This window comes from Platalea leucorodia, assembly GCF_965183815.1.
Source record: "Platalea leucorodia genome assembly, chromosome: 16".
NCBI lineage: Eukaryota > Metazoa > Chordata > Aves > Pelecaniformes > Threskiornithidae > Platalea > Platalea leucorodia.
Genome location: NC_138838.1, coordinates 8,644,496 through 8,667,384, shown reverse-complemented (window position 1 = coordinate 8,667,384; position 22,889 = coordinate 8,644,496). Strand labels below are relative to the sequence as shown.

The window sequence follows — 22,889 nt, the reverse complement described above, 5'->3', positions numbered from 1 at the left end:
GCACCATGCCTCGAGCACGCGCTGCTGCCCCCCGTGAACAGCGTCCGAATGGCTCGAGGCTGTGTTTTCCCTTGCTCTGCACTACAAACCCTGATTAAAAAAAGGAAAACAAAGCAGGGAAGGACCATAAGCTGGTGCCAACCATCCTTCCTTCACCAAAATCACGAGCGCCCCCGGAGCCTGCAGCAGCCCCTTGAAACTCCAGGGACGGGCCGAAGGACGCTTCCCATGTAACGCTGTTAATGAGTGCAGTAACATAATGAAACTTTAAATTTCCTTCTATGTTTATTAACTTAGAGCATCACCCCAGCCCGCAGAAACAGGTAAAGCTTAACTCCTTCTACCGGACCGCAGCACACGGGGCACTCCAAGCGCTTTACCAAGAGCTGGATGTGCTGGAACGCGCGGGCACCCCGGCAGGCCGAGCCACTGCTTTGCTTCTATCTTTCCTTATTTTGCAATCTCATGGTTATTTCTTCATACCCTTTTTGCTGTGTCTTAAATTCACAATTTCAAAACCTCTGAGCACCCCTGGAACACAGGGGAAAAAAAACCTCCCTTCTTGCTACTAAGAAAGTAAAAAATAATATATAAAATAACAAAGCATTGGAATCTGCCAAGAGATATATAGCCCCAAGCAAGAGCAGGCGTTCTAGCACCTGATCTCAGACCTAGTGCATAGTGCAGATGTCATTTGACTTGCGAGTGGCTATGACATTGCAAATATAGTATAAATCAAAGCAAACAGCAATAATTTGTGGGCTTTTGCAAAACTCGGGCTATAGGTTTAGTCAAGAAAAAGCACTGGCTTCTCAAAAGCAGAGTCTGAGCAACGGCGTGAAGGAACAAAACCCTTTTCCATCTGAACCCAGGATGAAGGGCCCAGCGAAAGAGGAATCACAAACATGCCACTTCCTACAAAGACTGATCACAACCAGTAATTGTTTGTTTCACGCATTCCCGTAGGAACCAGAAAGGCATTCATCTTGCTGCCGTTTCTGCGCTCTGCATGCACAGAGAAGGGGCAGGCGGCAGCAGTTCTCCTGCAGTGAGGAACTCTGTGACTGAAACTTGCAGGGCAGCTGCAGGCATCGCTGCTCGCTCCTGCTATTGCCGCTGACAACTACGGTGTTGCTGGAGTTAAGCCTCTTACAGCCTGGCAAGGTGGCACTCAGCCCTGCAGGGAAACGGGCAGAGGACACCACAGCCTCGCCAGCTCTTCCAGACACGAATCAGACCTTCTTCGCAAGGTTTGGCAAGTACGCAGACCCGCCTCAGCTTTTTCATTTTCATAGGTACAATCACAGAAAGAGGGACAATTATCAGACCTACTACCTTCTTTATGAAGAATCATATTATCACATTCCCCATAAGAGAATCCCAAGGGTTTTGAAAGCTTATGATCAGCTACAGCCTGTGCAGCGCAGAGGTGGAATGCTTAACATTTTACACCAAGTGCTAAGGCTTACACAACATCACTTCAACAGCGTTAGCTAGTTACCTGAAAAGCAACTGAAGGTGACACACAGTGCAAACAACCGAGGCATGAAAAATAACAGTAAGTTCTGCCAGTTTTTTTGGAAATTGTCTTATATAAAATGTTACTTACTGAAAGTGGAAAATAGCAAAAAAGACAAGCTCCACACTGGAGCACTGGAACATTTTAGGATTATTAAGGTGACAGAAGAAGATTACCTCTTTATTGAGAAGGAAACAAACTTTATGATGACAAAGCATCACAGCTCTTTGCTTTTTATATACGTGAATCAAGGAAAAAAGCTAGTATTTCCTTGTGTATTCTTTCTACACGTTTGAACAGTCATTCTTCAGACCAAAATCCATACATTTTAAAAATAACAGTCACCAAATTGAGAAAAACAGCCCACTAGGCAGCAGGCCCGCAGATGGACTGCAGGACATAACCTGGCCGAGTACTGAATTGACTGCTGGGTTGATTTTTTTTTTTTTTTGCCAAATGGAAAACACACAGTGCCAAGTCATCCCTGACAAAAAATATGCAGTTAGCAAGAATGTGAAAACATTTACAAAATACTTTGCATACAAAGAGATCTTCACCCAGAACCATCACTGTACATGGTACAGCACAATACAGAGTAGGAACAACACTGTCTGCAACACAGAATGCAGGTGGCAAACGTCCTTTTGAATTTAGATCCTGATGGTTCCATCATTAAAAGAGCACTTCCTACACACTTTCCTGAGGAGTGTATGAGCATGAGGATTGGATAGCCACAATCATACAATGTAAAATGGATAAAAAGTGACAGGTCCGCTCCTTTAAAAAAAAGAAACCTTTAAGAAAATTTTATTAATAATGGCACTGAGACCTTTCTAAGTCAACTAAATGCCACAGAATTGGCACCACAGTAAGTATCATGTCTCCATCCACATTTGAGGCCACTAAATTGTTGCCAGTGACATGCAGCAACAAAATTCAGCTTGGTAACTTTTCCTTGCTGGATGCAGCAAAGGAAGATTGCGTTTGTATGCCTCGGCACTCAAACTTACCACAAAGCAGAAGTTTTCCTGCACTCCAGTTAGTCATTTTGCATTATGCAAACATACCCAGAACAACTGCACCAAACCGCCTTTCCTCACAGTGGGAGCAGAGCAGCAGCGAGTATTACCCCATTTCTTTCAATGGGCCACTTAAACCCTGTGCTCTTTGCTGCTTTCTCTCAAGATAGCGAGCTCGGGCATCCAGTATTGACTGATCATCATTCCTTCTCTCCATCTTCTTTGCAGAGTCGTCTGTGACTCCTTCTGGGGGGAGAGGAGAGAAAGAAATATACTATTCTGTGTCAAAAAAACAACCAAACAAACAACCAACCCACCCCGAAAAAACAACCAGCATTACAATTCCTCCTATTTGTAAAATATCCAAAAACCCCCAACAGAATCTCAAATGTTTTTCAAGTCCCAGTCATTTGAATGGTTTCCAGAGAGGACAGACTGTACCACAGCGGGGAGGGAAAAAAAAAATAAAAAAAATCGTGCCTTAACTCCCATGTCAATATTTGCAGCTGGGCTCATCTCCTCCCCAAATGTATATCTTGCTTTTTATTGTAACAGGCACTATGCATCTTGTGTTCTATGCACCCATTTCTTCTCTAAATTACACATCTCAAACGCAGGTTTAAGCAGGAGAGGGACAGCACTGGGAGCAGGAAAAAAGAGCTTAGAATAAACTCTCTTTATAAATTTACAGAGGTAGGAGGAAAAGGGAGGACAACATACAGATAAAGGAGTGGGAAAAGTCAATACTCCAGATCAGACACCATTAGAAATGCACATTCTCCTGCTGAGCTGAGACCTTGGGAGTGTTTCTCCCAGAAGGAAAGAAAAGCAGGAAATATTTTCAGTTTAAAATAAAATTTAAAATAATAAGAATGATTAAAAAAAAAAAAAATTCAAAGACTCTGAGAGCCTAAGTACTGTGTGAATGAAGCAGCTACTGCAGCCTGTTCCTAGGGCTCTGGGGCTGGGCACCACATTCTTTGATATGAGGAAGGAGCTGTAATCAGCATTCACTCTTGGAATATTTGTAATTATTCTGTCTTGGAGTCAAATAATAATTCAGCTCATGCTGCAGCCTTTCCTTCCATTGGGCACTAATTCAGCCTTTGTCAGCTATTCAGCCACATATTTTTATGAAGCTCCCAGAAATACAACATCTGTAAGGTCAATATTAATCTCAAATTAATATACAATTCCCTGGTGAAGTCAAACAGTTAAGGGGGACAAAGAGAACAAACCTCAGCTCCTTGGACTTCAGATAAATAGATGAGGCTCCTCTGCGTTATCCAATAATGCAAATATCCTTTCCAGCAAAATTATAACCAAATCCAATTCATGTTTTCATCATTTAAAATGGTTGTTTTATACAATAACGCAGGACAAAAAGAGACGCTGGCTGAGCACAACAGTCTACATTTTTTCCATTGTTAAGGAAACTGAAGAGAATCTATATTGCCAGTGCCTGTACTGTATATGAAATTAATGTTTTGGAAGGGTCAGCTCAGGAGTAAAGAGGCCCTTTGAATACTTGGCTGCTTTACAAAACCTGCTGACAGAAGAATTCAAAGAATGTCAAGCAGCCAGATCAGTTAGCAGGCACCAGTTTTAATTAAAACTGACAATTTCTTTAAACATATGGCATTAAATTCATTGTCGGAATGAGACATTCACCAAAATGTGACACTTTATTTCCTCTGTGTTTTTTTGTTTGTTTGTTGTGATTTTTTTCGTATAGCCCTTAGGACTTCTCTCTCTCAGGACAGTATTATTTTGGGTATCTATGGCTAGATACCCTTTGCAAACTTAAATAATGGTCAGACTCAAAATGCTTTTAATCAACTCTGGGTTAAAGTTCTGCTCCTGTCAGCTATAGTAAACCGAAATGGGGAAGCACAGCAAGAACCAGCAGACAAACACCACTACACACACTGCCGAGGCAGGAAAATAAGGATTGCAGAGCTGTAGTAAGACAAGAAAACAACTAGAGCTACACATCAAATATGTTAAGCACATCCAGATTAACACCTACTAGTCCAGAATGCATTCAGTGACATAATATACACACACATGTCCACACCAACCAAGAAAACTACACACGCCATAGATAGGGACTAGTAACGTGCTTACCATACTGCCTTTTAAGGTCCTCCTTATGTTTCCACTTGGTTATTTCCTCCTCAGTTACTTCTTCCCGTGCCACACTGCTCAGTTCATATGCATCGATTTGATGCAATCTGGGCAACAAGTCTTTGACCCATTCATAGCGAACAGGACACACTGTCCGGACATAGATTTTGGATGTCACTGTGACGTCATGGAAGATGATCCACTCAAGGCGAGTCTCCTGGTTATATAGCTGAAAAAGCAAAAGATTATTTTGGAACTGATAAAAAAGAATTTTTATTTCTAGAGCACCCTCCATTGGAATATCTTCCAATGCTTCAGATGCAAGAATGAGATAAAGCTGACATTACCCTAAATTTTCAGATAGGGAAACTGAGGCATAACGACTCACTTAAAATTGCCCAGGAAATCCAAAGAGCCAGAGAGAAAGCCCAGTCTATGTCACACTCGTTTCATAAGCCAAACATTTACCAAATTTGAAGAAGTGAGGCTCTTCCCCCCTCTCAAAATAAACACTGCAACTGTGCTTCTCCTGGCCATAAGTTAGCACAAACCAAACAGAAGAGGAAGAGTTTACAGGGACCTGCCTCTTATTCCTTTTATAGATCCTGTGCTACTTTATTAACAGGCTTTGGTAACTTACTGTAGATGAAGGATGGATATAGACTATGCTGCCATGTCCGTCCATTGTGCAGAATGTCCTGGCTGCAGATCTGAAAGGTTTGTGAAAAAATATATATGTATATAATGAAACACACTTTGCTGTGATTAGACAGCAACACTAAACTAAGCAAATCATCATCAGCATAGAGGAAAATACTCAAATATATAAGCAGAGGAAGATGCTTCCAGAATTAAACAGTAAAAAGCAACGAGGAATAAAATATATCTGTCTAATTTACCACAGTAACGCTGCAGATATAACAACACAATAATAAACAGGGTTTGGGACTGAAGTCTGACAGCCAGGATAACTGGACATTTCCAAGCCCTTTATTTAATATCTGGAACTACTCATCAGCCTGCAAATTCATTTCACAGATGGAAAAACTACTAGTCCTAGGATGTAAGCAACTTCCCCAGGAATGTTATGAGAGTCAAAAGCAGAGTACCCACCAGGCTTCCAGCCCTGGGCCGAAACACCACCTTCAGCTGCAAGTGCTGCTTTGCTACTTTTAACAATATACAGCCTTACTATTCTTGTATAATATCTTTTCCATTCAATTCTCCAAACTTTATTACTTACCTCCTAGCTACATTGATAAAGTATCCTGCACATAGACATCTTCTTAGAATTTCAGTTCTGGAGCCTTCAAATGTCTCTTTAGGGAAGTCTGGCAGCTATAGAAAGAAAAAACATGAATGAGGATCTTTCCTAAAGAAAAAGCGGCTACACCCCCTCCAACCCATGGATTTTAAACTCTGGGTTTCTCACCCTATGGAAAGTATGAGGAAAGGAGGAAAACCCTCCTTCTTGCTTGTTACCACCATCATACCTGTTAGTTACACAAGCTACAGCAAGGATGCGCTAATAAATATTTAAGTGGATTAGTTTCTACTGGAGAAAGGCAGCAGCCATCTGGCAAAGGCTCAGCAGTCCAGTACATGTCTTAAATATAAACTTATATAATTTATACAAAAATTAATTTTTTTACCTGTTTCAGTTTACTGATTATTTCCCGAAGTTGTTTTTCGACACTAAAGGCAGATTTTAAAGCTCTCCAATGGATCCAGTATTTCTGGCACCAAGCTGAAGGAGACTTGCTGAGAACAGAAATACTTGTATTATAAAGAAGCCCTTTGTAAGCTGCAGGCAGAAAGTTGCCTCTATTTTTTGTTGTGGTCGTACAAAGAAGGCAACCTACACAGCCAGATACTTTGTTAGTTTAAATAATAGGTGTCTTGATAGAAATTTCAGATCACAATAAGGAATAAATCTGCAATTAAGCATGAGTACATACATGTGCATATATGCAATATATTTAAAAACTGTCAGCAGCTGGGAGTTATGAGCAATGCAGAACCACTTACTGTAAGGAATCATTTTATACCTTGCTTTGCACTGTTCAAAAATATTTAAGAGGGTTGCAAAGTCATTGCATCCTCCCACTTGTGAGGAAAGTTCCTGGTGTTGAAGTTCTGCCTCCTTTTGCTTCTGAGGATCACCTGAGGAAGTAAGTTATATCTCACTTCAACAAAGTAATTTTTATTTGTGACTCCTACTTAATTTTCTATTAATATCTCTCCAAAGTGTGTTTGACAGTTGTGGCTCTTTATTCATGTTATTTTTAGATTTGTCTCTCCTCCACAGCTGCCTTTACAGTTCTTCCTCCTTCCACTACTGCTGAACGAGAACACATAGATGCTATTAAATCTGTGATTAATCTCATCAGTCAGCACTAGAGATGAAGACTTCTAGTCTCTTAGAAAGAAAGGTTCTACGTATTTCTCTCTCACAATCAATTCAGATGCCGACATCGAAAGATAAAGGAACAGCGACCTTAAACAAACAGTTCACAGGGATCAAGTGAAAGCTTTGCCCTGAGAGAAAAAACAAGACTGTAGAAACTGCCCCATCATAGCACCATCTGATCTATTTAACTCAGCTTTTGTCCTAGTACTCAAGTGCCATAGTCATGGAGGTCTTAAAATAAATAAGAGTCTAGAAAAAATGCGATCTGTGAGTTTAGCGGGAATTCACCTTCACTAAATGCTAGGAATGTACTAGGCAAAAGCAACATTTCCAAAGTATTCTTTCAAGTTTTAAATACCCAAAGAATTTCTTCCTCAGCACAACCTATTCCCCTTAGTACAGAGGGATATGGCTGCAAAGGCCAATGCACTGCATTGCTGCTGTACTGCAGACGATGTCAGAAGTTTGTGGGTATTAAAAGCAACGCCGATGAAGTAAGAAGGCCTGTTCGTATACGTATTGCACGTGAGCAAGTGCCTTCAGGAGGGGAGTCTCTGTGTTTGCGTCCTAAGGTACGGGGCTGCTGGAGAGCAACGAACATGTGTGCATTAGCTAGCTGAACAGATAACAGGGGCATATTGCCAGATGGAGGATGGGAAAGCAAACGCACATTTTTGGGAATGGGAAAGATCCCAGAGCAGAATCCAGGCTATCAGTACTGTCAGCAGTGTCTTTAGCTGCTGCGCTAACGGGCACGGTTAATAGACTACAGAGATAACTGGACAAGAGCCAATGAGTGACTAGAAAGGACAAAGGTCTCCCACAAAGACTGGGGGGGGCAAAGGGGGGACAGACAGGAGGGGAAACGAGATAGGAAGGAGGATGTGGGAGATTGAGTTTAGCACTAGTGAGAGGTGCTAGCTTGGAACCACAGCAAAATTACATTTTCCATTTAGAAAACCACTGGAAATGAAGGCAGTAATAAGTTGAGCTTCTCACAGTTTGGTTAAACAGAGTTATCGAACAGAAAAGCCAATCCAGAGGCAACCCCATTCGTTAAAAACAAATTAATCAGTCCCATCAGTCCCTGTTGTCTGTACTTAGACCAACAGCAAAACATCTGCTGTTGTGTGTTTTCTGGTGGGTTTGGGTTTGTTTTTTTTCTTTTCCCTCCTGTAACACAGTTTTCCCCCTTATGACCTCTCAGCAATCCACTCGCTTACCCATATGTGGCTTTACAGCTCACAGCCTTGGGACAAACGCAACCCAATTCCAAGCTATTTTGAAGTCTTTGGAACAGCTGTTGTCCAATTCCTAGTGTGCAATGTGCCCTGACTCCACCACAGAAAGCTGTAAAAGCATACGGGCAAAGTGCCATTGTATATTTGTCCTAATCTTACCATTCTTCCCTACAGATCTGCTGTGATACGCTCTGGGAGACAAGGCATTGCGCTTGAGGAATCTTCCTCACGCTGCAACATCAGGGTTATTTAAAGTGTTGGGCCCAACTAAGGAGACCAGCTTGCTCCCTAGCAGGAGTATCCTTACGCTCAAGTAAAGGCTTGTGCTACCGTTGTTCAAAATACAGATCAGTTCCCACTTTATAGCCTTGAGATACACCTCTCAGATACTGCGGCCTCACAAACTATTAGCACAGAAAACCACTGAGAGAAAAAAAAAAAACCACAGAGGGAAGCTGTAGAAAAGGTCTCCAGGTGAAGCAGTGTGTTCTGCCTAACCATTGCCCAAGGTGTCCTTGTCCAAGCAGAATTCCCAACCCACCCAAGGCTGCTTTGGGATAAGGGGCTTCCTACCTGGACGAATGAAGACATTTTCCACAGACAACATGGCTGCTATGGGAAGCAGCAGATCTTCACAGTCAAGAGAAGCAGCTTTTATGACGGCACAGGTCAGGTTGGGAGGGAGGGGAAACTGCACCAGGAACTCACCCAGTCTTGTCACATGGCCTCTCCTTATCCCAGGAAAAAGATTCAAATACCAGATTCAACAAAACTACATTTAAACGTAAATTGGAACATGCATGCACAATGTCAGCCACGATATACTGATAAAGAGCACAAAAGAAGCGCTTCCCTCTGGCCTGTTCTAACACTGCAGTCTGTCTGTGCCCAGAGAGGTGCTGGAGACATGAAGCAAGTGTCACTAGCAGAAGAATGTTTCACCTCTCTCCAGTTTGCTTATGCCTGCTTCATGGCAGGCAAAGCCAGCTTTTTAAGTGGATCAGATGATTAAGATATGTATTTTTTTTTTTGCAAGCAGAATTCCTGGAAGCTTAGGATAAGATCTCGCTTCCTGTCTTGAGTTCTTGGATGGGCCTCACAGCTAGTGCCTAAGCAGCTTCGTCGCAACAGTCTGGGATCTGCTGCCAGGAACTACAGCACAGAGTTGAGGTAGTTTGTCTGAGGTCACTCAGGAACTCCAGGACAACGTGGAGAAATTAATTTGTATCTCTGAAGTCCTAAGCCATGCTCTAACCCTCATTTTACAGAGAATATATTAAAACCCAGTTGTTAACTTCCTGGTCTAATGAGGAAACATATTCTACTGCTGGAGGAAGTCCTTTAGTCCACATGAACAACTCACTAACACCAGTTAAACCATTAGATTTTAAATTCTTGTAGTGACTACACCCTTTATTTTTTACCTGTCAATAGCGTCACACTGGTAAAGTTCCTTGAGAGCTTCTAAAATATGCCTTTCTTCAGGGCGGTCCAAATAGGGAAATCTATAGTAAAAAATGAAGTAAAAAAATCTCACTGTTCAGACTCAGTATAGCTTTGTTAGTTTTCATAGTTATTAAAATACTTTTGTAACCTTCCAATACAGGTTTCTGACCAAAGTGCACGTAAGCATTTTCAGTATACGGGTGTGCTACTACACGTACAGCCTCAAGCTGAAGAATTACAATGACAAATCCCAATATGGCACATGCGAAGATGAACTGTTATTTCCTGCACATGTATGATCCGAAAATTAAGCAATTCCACAGAGATAAAGCTTTTGTCATATAAATATCAGTATTTTAAAGGAACACTATTAACTATTTAATTTTGGAGAGAAGGAGCTAGTTTCGGCAGAACCTCAAACTGAACTTTAATGCCAGATTGGATCTTGAGCTCAAGACTGAGGAGAACAGCAGAAAAGCTGATTGTGTCGAAGTGCCACAGTTGGCCAGGGACCTAACCCTGCCTCCTGCCAACAGGCTGTGGGTGCCTGTGCTGCCTTGCTGCTGAGACTCAGGAAGAAAACGATAATCTCCCCCTTCCATGGAGGTTACCTTATGACATCATGCACGGAAAGGCACTTCAAGGTCAGGATCACAGATGTCAGGCTGGTTCTCTTGATCTCTGGGACCGTGTGATCAGGCATGCATTGCTCCCAGAATTCTTTGCTGTATAGCCGATAGCTTTTTCCAGACGATGTCCTGCCAGCTCGGCCAGCTCGTTGCCTTGCTTCACTCCTTGCAAAACAGAAAGGCAGGGGGAAAAAAAAAAATCCAAACTCCTGATCCCTTCTGCTATTATCCAAAAAAGCACCCTGTAATTACGATAAATAATAGCAGTTTCTATGCTGGTAGATGGAAGATCTATTATACTGTGCAGCAACTGAGAAATCCAGCTATACAAGAACCAGCAGAATGAAGAAGCATTTCTGTGCAAGGGAAGATTTTTTTAAGCTTCTCTGAATCAGGCTGTTGTATTCAGCAAACACGAGATGACACGTGAGCCACTGTTCAGACTACAGACAATGCATTGTCAATTCCTTCTTAATGCCTGTAACTTATAGGAAATTACATGTCCTGAACCACTTTCTATTTAGCAGCAAACAAAATGGCTTTAAATTATGGAGCCTCAAAGCCGCTCCCCGCCCCCCTTTTGTTTATTTTTAAAAAGATCAACCGATACACAGTATTGTCAGAGCAACTCCCAGAAACACCAAGCAAATGACCTTTTTTAAAACTTACTTTGAAATGGGCACCACCTCCAGTATGTCCAAGCCAACTCGGGGGTTATGGTTCAACTGCTTCACAAATCCACTATCGACTACGTATCTGAAAAAGATTCACACTCTGTCAGAGACGAAAACAACAGAGGTCTCAGTAGACAGACAGGTAACTGTCACATGCGCACGATCAAAGCAGGAACACGTTTACCCTACAATTGCTGCAAACAGGCAGTTGCGCTTTGCTGGTCAGCTGCGGCCCTGCTACGGTTCAGTCTACAGGATGTTACAGATGATCCCTCCCCCCACCCACGGAGATTATGCCCATTTAATGGAGCTGAGATTTGATTTCAAATTAGGGTCCAACAATGTTAGTCATCTGTAAGACTATATAACAGTAGCAAGGGAGTTGTTTTATTCATTACACACACAAAAAAAGGCAACAGGTAATTATTGGGCAGATATACTAGCAGAAGGAAGTCAGACGTGTTTTTCCAAATCTAGTAGAATTTTCTGAATTATTCCCTCTGTTACAGCTTTTATGAAGGATAGGAAACAGTACCTGACTCCTTCAATTGTCAGAGACGTTGCAGCGATGTTTGTGGATACCACACATTTTCTAATGCCCGTGGGAGCTGGCAAAAATATTTTTCTCTGTTGATCTAAAACGACAGGTAGTCAGTCAAACAATCTGTTACGTTACAATGCTCTGATTTCAAACCACACCTCTAACACTGTGCAAACTTACTCGAATGCTTAGTGAAAGTCATTTGAATGAAATTAGAAAATTAATCACATAACATTCTAAAATACAGATTTTGTATTATTTTAGCGTATGCCAGAAATCAGAGAACATCTTCTTTATTGCTTGAATATTGAAGAAGAGTTTGAGATCAAGAAAGGCCAACTCTCCTGGATGTTTCCTAACCCAGAGCTAGGAAAAACAAACAAGATGTCTGGTCTTAATAGAATCTTCATGAAGGATTTGAACGGTTTTAACAATCAGAGCAAGTGAAGGTGAACGTGAAAAGTTTCAGTTAAACGGCCCACGTTTCCAGCAAATCTTCTTTTAACATGTAACAAAGCAGCATATGCAGTTTCCATTAATTCATTTGGCTTTCCAAGGAACAAAAAAGGGAGGTGGAAATTCAACTTTCCCCTGAAATTTTCTCACTTATTGTACTTTAAAAATATAAAAGTCTCTCAGAAAAATTCTCTCTTGTGTATTTAAAAATATTCAAACGCAATGGTCTCTGAGAAACTACCACAAAAGGGGAAAAAAAAAAAACAAACCAACACTCTCAGCCAGGAATCTAATACCCATCATGGAGTGAGGAAGAAGCTATGCCTTTCTTTTATGCAACTTTTCATTTTGTTCTTTCAAGAAGGTAAAAATTCTGCTCCCTCTCTGCAGATTGTTACTGGAGCTTTCCTCCCAGCAGCACTTCCAGATGGAAACTGCTGTCCTGCTCTTCTGAACACTTCTTCAGCCTCTTTGCATTCTACATACTGCACCCACACATTTAAGCATCGCACTGGTGTTCATCTGAAAATACAGTGTCTGTGTTCAGGAAAGCTCAAAGGGCCTTTGTTTTTAACTCTTCAAAACTAACTGTGGTATTGCTGCCAAATAAAACAGACTGACTCATTCTGATAACCACTACTTTTCTATATTGTGTAAGACTGTACTACTTCTGTCTTTCCTTACAGGTCTACTCTCATCACCAAAAACCTACTGGCAATATCTTTTCCATGTAAAATAAAATGTGAGGACCTAAATAAGACATCTGAACTTTCGGTTAGACAATATCCCCTTCCTAAGCTGGAGACCTTGATGCCATGTGAAGCCACTTCAGCCAAGTACGGGAAGGCTGAAGTTTGATTAGTTTATGAACACCACAAAAACCCCATAACACTACAGTATTGTACCAAATGGGTTAATGAATGCTATTTTTTCCAATCATGATAGGAATATTTGAGTAGGATACTGTTCATAAGAACTCTTGCAGTTAATGTTTATGTGAATCAAGTTCTGTAGGACATTATATGCTCTTACCTGTTGACATTGACCCATACAATGGTAAGATAAGCAGGCCTTCAACAGACCGATCATGTACTTCATACCGGTAATCAATAGATTCTGCTTTCTTGAAAAGCAAGTCACAAGCTCTTTCTATCTCAATTTGACCTAAAAAACATAAAAGAGCATTTTAGCTATGTAGCTACAACTCTGCCTTCCTAGTTTGCAACATCTTTAAACAAGATTGTTTGGCCAAAAGTCATCAACACCATCACAAGAAGGAAGTAACATTTGTAAGAGTTAGTTTAGGAGGTGACATCCAGTCTTCCACAGTGCCTCTCACCAAGGCTTTTCCTTAAAACATGACTGCACAAGTGCCTGGCCCATGCACTGATGCAGGGTTCCTCAGCTAAAAAAATTCTCCCTTCCTGAATTAACAACAAAATAAAACACGTAGACAATGCAAACAGAGTAAATTTGGCACAGGAAGAAAAGAGCATATGCAAATTTTTAAGTTAATGGTCTTCTCATCTGATCTCATAGGCATGGATATACCTAAATACGCTCTGAAAACTATCACTTCACAGGACTACGTGCGTCAACCTGCAACTTTCTCCTCTCTACTTACTGCTCTGGGACAAACTAGACAGTCGTTGGAAGGATGTACTGTTTTGCTGGCAATGTCACGCTTCACTTGGAATAACCATCAGCTGTTGAAAGAAAAATTCTCACCTGTCAGGAAAACCAAGATGTCGCCTTCTGGTTCATTTAAGTGGATATCCAATGTCACTTTTACAGCCTGAAACAAACAACAAAAGCCAGTAACAGCTGGAACCTCACCTCCTCTTTCTAAAACTCATGATACTAACTACTTCTTCCCTCTAGTCTGCAGAGATGCTAAGAACACAGCAATACCCCAGCTAATTCTTGTGGTCTTTCACAGATGATAATCATACCAAGAACAGAGAACACAACACAGAAACAAAGTACAACAGGCCAGACCTCTGTAACATACGCAGAGCTGCCTATGTCCCTTGGGCTGAGCAGGTTGCAGAATATCTCCTTGACAGGATAACTTCTTCCTGGAATATGCAGCACTGAACAGTGTCCAAAGAACTCCGAGAGCTTGTCTACCTCCAGGGTGGCTGACATCACCACCACTTTCATAGCCGTCTTCCTGTTTGGTGGTTTCTTCTGTAGAAATAGTTTCTTCAGCAAACCAAATAAAATATCCTAACAGAAAAACAGAAGCAACTTATATTAGTACCCCAGTTTTCTTAGAAATTCCTGATGAACTTGGAAGGGACTGATTTTATCCCACTGATATAGCAAAGAGAGAAATTCACATCTTCAGGGCCTAAGCACTCAGAAGAATACATACACTTACCCTGATTGTCTTGTAAGCATGCTAATTCGTTTCTAGAATTTAATTAATTTTTTATCAGCTCTTCTCACAGCCTACAAACAAAATCAGTGTAACTTAAAATCCTTTGGTTTGAATTTTTTTACTCTCATGGTCAACTCATTTGCAAGCAGTTACCTTGGACCCATTTTAAAAAGTCATCACCTTTGTCCAGCGTACGTTACCCAACTGAGTGCGCACCCTCCTTTGTTGCACTATTTATTGTTATGATGAGAAAGTTTATTTTACTCTGCAGTGCTCTGGATTAAAAATCTGCTCCTTTTAGTTAGAGACAGGTGAGGGAGCAGTAACTTCTTACATCACCCTAGCTCAATTACTTGCAATACCCTCAGATGCTTGAGGGCAGAACTGGGATTCAGAAAGCATTTTCCCTTTTCCACAGCTGGACTGGTAGATTGTTAGCTGGACTGGTAGGTTGTTTGACACACAACACAATCTCTTGAGGACTGAGCGACTCGAGTCTCACTTTGCTTGCCACAGAAGGGTCAGAGTGACATTTGATAGCTTTTGGTACTTAGGTCAGTCTAGATAATTCTGTGATCCCAGAAGCCGTAATCTCTTTGCACAGTCATATACACACCCTAAGAAACATTAGGCCTTAGCCTGAGAGAGATGTGTCAGGGTTTTGTTTGTGTGTGGTTTTTTAAAACTAGGATTCTAGAAAGTTTGTGTTCACTGTGCTGGCTTCAAACTCCTGCAAATTTTGGGAAAGTATCCAATACCCAGCCAAGTTTTAACTGCTTTCAAACACAACAACAGCTACAACAATTCCAACAGGATTACAGGCCGCATCTTATTTTCAGATTATGCAGCATGTAATAAACAAAGCAGCAATTCTGTGGTCTTAGGACAGCAAAAGGATAAAGTGCATCCATGGAAAGTGAGCCAGAATCCTTGGGGATTGTGCAGAAGCGAAAGAAAGGTCTAAGTAGCCCTGAGTAAAGGAGAAATAGCGACCCAAAAGGACAGATAAAAGGCAACACTCACAGTGCTGAGGCTCCGCTCATGGGCTTCATCCAAAATGATGATACTGTACTTGCTGAGAAGGGGGTCTGCCAATATTTGCCTCAATAAGCAGCCATCGGTCATATATTTGATGGCAGTATCCTGAAAGGTTTAATTAGACATTCAGCTGTTATCCTGGATTTTTATTTCAAAGTAAAGTAAACGCTTCTACATAGATCACATATTTGTCCAGAACACACACTGAGATTGGATCACAGGTGCTTATGCACCACATCACAGGTGCTTGACAATGTTTCACTTCCAAGGCGTTCAAAAAACTTGACCAAGTGAGTTATATGATACATACAACCGCAGCTTCACCACAGCTGGGACAGATGGCTTCCCAAGGCTCCGAGACCTTCTGCACACAAAGCCCCAGGAGAGGCAACAGGGCCGTGCCATTCCGTGGAGGGACCCACGAGCAAAAAACCGCGCCACAGCCCTGCCACGCCAGCACCTGCGGGAACACAGCCCTCGGAGCCCTACCTCGGTGGTGCAGTCATCGAAGCGGACCTGGTACCCGACGACGCTCCCCAGCGAACAGCCCATCTCCTCGGCCACCCGCTGCGCCACCGAGATGGTGGCAACGCGCCGGGGCTGGGTGACACCAACGGCCCCGTCCTTGGCGAGGCCTACGGGAGAGACGGGGAGAACAGACACTGAGTTGTGCTGCTCAGGGTCAGTGTATACACAAGTACCTACATGATACAGGTGCGGTCATAGCTTTTTAGTTTAAAAGCTTTAATCAAGCCATCTCTGCGCACCGCACGCGCGGCACAGCCTGAGGCCGCGTCCCGCCGCGGGGACAGGAGGATCATCTGCCTTTGCTGTGCTTACTTCCCACGTTTCGGGGCCGAGGCCGCAGAGCGGAGGGGGCTCTCGGGGGTTCCCCCGGCCGTTACCTGCCTCGAAGAGGTACTTGGGCAGCTGCGTGCTTTTGCCGCTGCCCGTCTCGCCGGTGACGATGAGGAAGGGCCGCTCCCTCACGGCCTCCACCAGGGCCCGCCGGTACCGGCGGATGGGCAGGCCGGCGCCCTCCATGGCGGCCGCGGGGCCCGAGGGCCGCCCTGTCAGCGGCAACACCCGCCCCCCCGCGCCTCGACGTGACCTCACGCGGAAGCGGCGCCGGCGCGCGCGCCGATGACATCACTGTTTACGCACGCCTAACGGCAGGCGCGGGCCTCTACGCCCCGCCTCCTCCTCAATCCCCGCCCCTTAACCCCCGCCCCTCCTTAGGCCCCGCCCCCCCACGCCGGCCCCGCCCCCTACTCCCCTCAGCGCTCTGCCCCAGGCAGCAGCCCCGCCCGCCCCGGTTAGCCAAAACCGTTATTTTTTTCCCCCAAATCTGCTGCAGGTTTTCACAGTAGCGCTTGCGCCTTCCCGAGGGACGTTGCCAGCGCGGGGAAGCCCAGCGGCCCCCTCTCCCTGCGCCGCCCCGGGGCTCCCCCGGCCGCCCAGGCCCGGGCCCTGGCGCAGGCCCAGCGCCGCAGCCCCCCCAGGCCTGGCACAGTTCAGCTGCGGCGTAAATCAAACTGCTGGCGGGTGCCGTGACCAGGGCTTCGCTCCCAACAGGTAAAATAACCCCTCACCATCGGCACGGTGTCAGGAAGAGACACGAGGGGAGGAAAACAGCTCCACAAAATCAAAAGTCTGTGATTTACCGCACCGGGGATGCCGGGATCCGCCGCCCCAGGCCTGGCCGAAGGCCGCAGCTTTCTGGCAACGGCTGTGAATTCACGTCCGACCTGAAGGTGGCAAGCGATCTACGCTTAGCAGGAAACCAGCCTCCAGTCCAGGTTCCCAGCTCCTGCCTGACGGCCGCAAATAAATCCCCCTTTCTGCTAAGGCACAGTTTTTGCATTGTGTTTTCTCTGTACGTCATAACGTTTGTTTCCCTTACAAGTCTTGCGTATGTTAATGTTTCACCCTCCATTAGGCTCTATCGGGACAAGAATCACACCGGAAATTTGTCATCATGCCAGGACTGAATTTAGGCCACCTACTGACTCCAGTTGTCACCAGTCACCTCAGTTTCTACCTCTGACACAACGGGAGGAATATTTACCTGCTGGCTCGGGCATCGCGGTACGGGCCGAGCCGGGAACGCTTGCGACGCACTCTGAGGCCTGGAAAATGTTACATCAGTCCCCAGTGTTGCCAACTTCAGATATGTCTAACCTATAAATATTTGTTTAGTCTGCCTACAGACTGGCACTGTAAAAGCAGGGCAGATAAGCTGGTTTTCTGCCCTTCCTGACTAACGCAGCCAGAGAGAAGAGAACATTGCAGTAACCGTTTCATTACAGCACCACAACTAGGAGAGATGCCTGGTATTATCTCTCTGGGTTCATTGCTTTGAGATGTTTGTAACAATCTGGTAAAAAAAAAAAGACAACTCCCTTCTCCAAAGGTACACAAACCATCCATCAGCTACCGACAAATCACTCGCGCATTGGTCTTTTTTGCAATGTGCAGATTCCTCCTTTGAATAACACTAAGGTGTATAAATCCTCCGCTTCTGCCTGAGGCTCTCCTGGAGCGATTACCTAAAATAGCTTAAATGCTCCTCTATGAGCACGAAAAGCATGTCAGTCTGGCAGCAAGATTACTATAACCAATCTATAGCTCTGTTCACTTAGGTACCTAATGGGACGTGCCAATCCACTGCGTGTCGTTACATCCCTTTATGAAAGCCTGTCATATTTATTGCCTCACGGTGTACTAACGCCGTGTTGCCACCAGTAACTCACACAGTTAATGCTGATCATATACACCGCTTTATTATTTCTTATTGGAATCTTCAAACACACCCTCATTACACTTTTTGGTATACATTTACTAATAAGAAGTATTGCATGGTTTTCATAGATACGTATGTATGCATGAATGCACGCACACTTGCGCATTCTGCTCGATTTTATTTAAATCACTTTTATTTAAAGACTGCTTTTGGCAGACATAGGGGTAGGTAAGGTTTTTCAATTTTCTTTTTTTGTCCTCCTAGGCTGGGAATAGCAGATTTGGTTTTAATCAGCCTCTTTGCAATCTTGAACTTTGTCCTGCTGGAATACAGTGCCATTCATTTAAGGATTTCCCTCCGTCTAATAAACATTAATGAATCACGCTCTACAATTCCCTTGTGATCTTATCTCAGTTTCACAGATGGGGAAAACAGAAACAAATTAAGGGGTCTGCACACACCACAAATCAAAGGCAGAGCTGGGGGAAGGACCCGGTAATCCTAGCACAATTCCCTGCTCCGGTAACGCTGTGAAAATGCGTTTTGAGCCATGCAGCTGCTCTGTCAGTAACTGCCCCGCACAGGGCAGCGTGGTTACTTTCAGGCGAGCCAGAAAGGCTGGAATCGCTCTTTTCCTAAGGTTTAGCTTTACACATAGCTGCAAATCCTGTGAGGTGACAGAGGGCTGCGGCTCCGCCAGCTTCCTGTGCTGAATTATTCCTGAGGATGTCTTTTTTCCCTTCTGAGCAGAGGATATCATCTTTTCTCTTCTGATGAGCAGAGAGAGAGATAGCGGGATATGGGGAATATTCCAGTCCCTCCTCGTACACCCCAGGTTTATCCATCTTGCCAGAGGAGAGGCCTGAGTTCCTGGGGAATTTTCTTGTCCTTGCCCTGGACAAAGCGGTCCGTTCCATGATGAACACAGCATCCCTTGGTGCCTGTGAAGAAAACCACATCTATTAATTACATCGAGCAAGCGAAGACAGATAATTGCCTTGTGCCTGGAATCTCTAAGTAGGGCCACTTTCTAGAAGGAAGATCCCCGAGCTGTAATTTCAGTACAGACAAACAGAATCAACCAACGTTCCCCACGAGCTGCGCTCCTGTCAGACGACCAGCAGTTTTTCTGACAGCCAGGATTTTTGTGGCACTGGCTGTGAGTCATTATTGAAAAAGCGTTATTCTTAAAACAGAGGATGGGCGCTGTAGAAAGAAGGTGTTAGACACAGGAAAAAAAACCCCAAACCCCTTTTACACCTCCATCTGCTATCTTACAGTGCCTTGCTACAAAACATTTACAGATTGACAAGTTTCATTTCAAATTTTGCTCCATTTGCTAAGAATTGCTTCTTTTCGAAGGCAGAATCAGATGCCTTAGCCTTTCTCCTGCATAATGAATAGGTTTTCCTTGTGTTTAGCTCCACGGAGAGCAACAATTTCTACAGTGCAGCCTTCTGCCAGGACAGCCAGGTTCCTCATAACTGCACTCACAGGTTTCTGCTAAAAAAGGCTGAAGGAAATCCAGTGCTGGCAGCAATCTGCACTTCTACCAGCTTAGCTTGTTTTGTTCAGCCGGTGGCAAGGGACAGCGTATGGCTGGATCCAGGCTAGGAGTTGCTCTGCCAGAATAAAATACTGGTATTTCTGTGCTGGGAAAGGATTTGCAGTGAGAGCGCATCTCCACTGCAATCTTGTGCATGACGCAGCCCCTCTAGAAGCTCCTCGGCCAGGTCTCACTTAGCTACTGCCGGCACGAAGGATGAGATAACTGCTCCAGCAATTGCTCGTCCGCTTGCTGTTGGCCAGACGACCCCGCACAGCTTGTGCGGAAGCCTGCACCCTTACCGCTCCCGAGCCAGCTGGTCCGAGGGGGCCGTAGCTTTGTCAGCACGTGGCCGCGGCCTGCAGTGAATCACAGGTTCAGGTCTCTGTGCCCCAGTTCTGCAAACATTTCCGTGCAAACCTTATTGTATTCAGTAGAAGAGACCTGGCATACTCACCGCAAGCCTGAACTGTTTCTCTTAAAAGCCTGTTTTCTTTTGTCCTTTAAAGTTGCTCTATGATGGGCTAGCAATTGATTGTGTTAATTTACCACCCTCACACGTACGCCCACATCACCCTTTTTAAATTTAACTACAGTGTCAGATCTGCAGCTGTTTCCGAGGCCACATACATGAACGATTGCTGCTCCTGCCAGGTGCAAGTATGAATAAAAAGGTCGCGGGCTGGGAGGGAGGATTAGGCTTTGGCTCAGCTGTTTGCATTCTCACACAGAGCAGGGTCCGTCCGTCCGTCCATCCATCAGCCCGCACACACAAACCAGACAGGTGAGGAGCTGAATATTGGAAACAATTCAGTGACGCTCGTACAAAGCCACTACCAAAGATGTGCACTCTCTGTGGTTTAAAAAAAGCTTTTACAGCAATCCTCCAAGCAGCCCTTGGATCAGTGAAGTTATCTGTACAGAAATATAAATGCAGAATGGCATGGGAACAGTCTCCCCGGAGACTGGGGTAGGGCAGATTGGAGAATACCTAAACCTTTAAATGGTGCCTGAGATTTTCATGTTAAATTGGAACGTTTTCTTCCCACGCTCACCTAAGAAGATGAAGGAAGACAGCTACTTATGGGCAGTTAGCACATACACCGACTACTGAGAGCAATCAGGGCACAAAAATCCACCAGGCACGGACCGGACCCGTCTCCCTGGATCTCCACTGGCAGTATTTCACTAATGCAAGGCTTTTTGTACCTGCAGAAGTGAAAGCTGATGGCTATTTTAAGACCACCTCACACTTGCACTTCTGCTACAACCCATGGGAGGCTTCTAATCTATTTCTGTATATTAGACATCATTTCTCTTCTGACTTCCTTATCAAATGTGCAAAATAATCAATAATTCACTTAGGCTCTACATTCCCATTAGAGTGAACCACGGCTGTGATTTACATATATTTCTATGACTGTAAAATAAGCAGATATCCTAAACTATCCTGGAATTGTCCTCTTGTATGTGACAGCACCTCCTACCACCCAAAGTAGTTTTATTTCCCCCACTCTTAAATCTAGGACAAAATACTACACTTTTGTTCTATATTAAGTTCTATATTAAGACCGTAGAATAAAAGCAGCTGACTGCTTTCCCAGCCTCTGTCCTCACGGAGGGGAACATGGGGTGAAGAATTAACCCCTGGCATGAGCTTTTCTCACGGTAAGTCATTAAGTCGATGCTCTCCCAGAATTAGATGGTGATGAACTGGAGACACCCGTTGCCTTCCTCCCCTTCCCGTAGCCCTCACCACACACTGCAGTTAAAGGATCAGCTGTGATTACAGGGTGATTTCTTTCCACAGCCTTGTTTTGAAGGACCTGAGATTCGTGTAGCTTAACGAAGAAGAAAAAAGCAGCTATGAAACCTTCCCATCCCTTACCACTGATGCTGTCACACCTCCCAAGTCAGTAATAACCTCATCCCTCACTCCCCTCTGGAGTCAGCTCATTTTGTAGGGAGGAGCTGGCCTCCGGGAGATTAAGTGACTTGGCCAAGGTTACACGCGTCGCAGAGGGTGTTCGAAGCGAGAGACGCCCAAGTCCCACGTCCCGGTGTTAGGAGATCTGGCTAGACACAGCCAGCACTGAAGCTCCTCCTTACCAGAGACTCAGCCTTGAGATCCAGGGACAAGGAGACAGGCCTATCAAACAGACCACCAAAAAACAACTCGTGTATTTTGTCTGTGAATCTACAGCCCAGAGGTTGCATTTCCCAATTTCCTCTCATCCCTGTGTTTAATCCTTTGGTGTCATCAACTGTGGGCATCCGCAGCATCCAGCGACAAGGGCAGAGCATGTGGCAGCCACGCATGTCCTGGTAATGACTTCATTTCTTCCACCAGCTCTGGAAAAACAAAAACAAAACCAAATCCCTGGTCCTGCATAATTGTGGCCCTGTTATTCATGGATCTTAAATTGTACTCCTTCATGAATTTTAATGTGCAGTCCATTTTCTTTCCACTAATCCTACATTAGGCTGGAAGCCTTTATAGACTGAACATTTGCCCTCCTTAGCTCTTTATTCCCCGCAGCATCGTGGCTGCTGTGTCCCCAGGCATTGCCCTTGTCTCAGCTGGTCTAACAGCTAGGCTCAACCAACATTAAAGTGTTTTCTTATTAGATACTCTAGTTTTGTGCATCTGTGACAAAAGCAGCAGGCCCGTTGAATAGACACCCTGTGAACAGCAGCTTATTTATTTTGCCCACGCTTTGCCAATCTATTGGCGTGCGTATTAGTTGCGCAGCATTTGAGACAACACCTGTCTGTGAATCTTTAATGCTACGCTTTTGTAAATCTCTTTTTCCAGCTGAAACCGTCTCCGTAACTCATCAGGAACTCCAGGGAATTCTCCCTTCCAAGGAATTGCAGGATTTCTGTGTTGTTACTGCTGAGTGACGCACAAGAGCAAACCACGGACAGTTGTACACCACCGTAGACCGTAAGATGCTCAACAGCCTTATTTTAAATGGTATTTAGACTTGAAAGCCAGACAGGACCATTAGATACTCTAATCTGACCTTCTGCAAAATGCAGCTTGAGCCTGTTATTTCACTGCTAAATTTAGTAATTTGTCCAGCTGAAGTGATGCTTCCAAACGACTCGATTTGA

At 44.1% G+C, this 22,889-nt stretch overlaps 1 protein-coding gene across 3 annotated transcripts; it reads right to left on the bottom strand.

Moving 5' to 3' along the window:
* Positions 1 to 60: 60 nt before the first annotated feature.
* DHX40 (DEAH-box helicase 40) lies at positions 61 to 16,605 on the bottom strand. 3 transcript variants are annotated; one of them, XM_082328474.1, is made up of 17 exons: positions 16,389 to 16,605; positions 15,973 to 16,118; positions 15,469 to 15,588; positions 14,061 to 14,291; positions 13,791 to 13,857; positions 13,095 to 13,226; positions 11,601 to 11,700; positions 11,061 to 11,147; positions 10,374 to 10,556; positions 9,741 to 9,821; positions 8,890 to 9,047; positions 6,714 to 6,828; positions 6,318 to 6,426; positions 5,909 to 6,003; positions 5,306 to 5,375; positions 4,666 to 4,894; positions 61 to 2,784 (listed from the first exon to the last, which is right to left on the bottom strand). In XM_082328474.1, exons 1-17 carry the CDS (start codon positions 16,525 to 16,527, stop codon positions 2,645 to 2,647), a joined length of 2,202 nt encoding a protein of 733 aa, XP_082184600.1. In that variant the 5' UTR covers positions 16,528 to 16,605; the 3' UTR covers positions 61 to 2,644. The 3 variants fall into 3 exon arrangements, with proteins under 3 accessions (XP_082184600.1, XP_082184601.1, XP_082184602.1); XM_082328475.1 differs by having other exon boundaries at positions 61 to 2,781; XM_082328476.1 differs by having other exon boundaries at positions 16,324 to 16,410.
* Between the last annotated feature and the right edge of the window lie 6,284 nt (positions 16,606 to 22,889).

Coding starts and splice junctions, on each gene's coding strand:
- DHX40 (XM_082328474.1), bottom strand. CDS start 16,527: ATGGAGGGCGCCGGCCTGCCCATCCGCCGGTACCGGCGGGCCCTGGTG. Junction 6,829..8,889: donor AAATGTCTTCATTCGTCCAG/GTAGGAAGCCCC, acceptor TTACTTCCTCAG/GTGATCCTCAGAAGCAAAAG. Junction 2,785..4,665: donor GGACCTTAAAAGGCAGTATG/GTAAGCACGTTA, acceptor CTCTCCCCCCAG/AAGGAGTCACAGACGACTCT.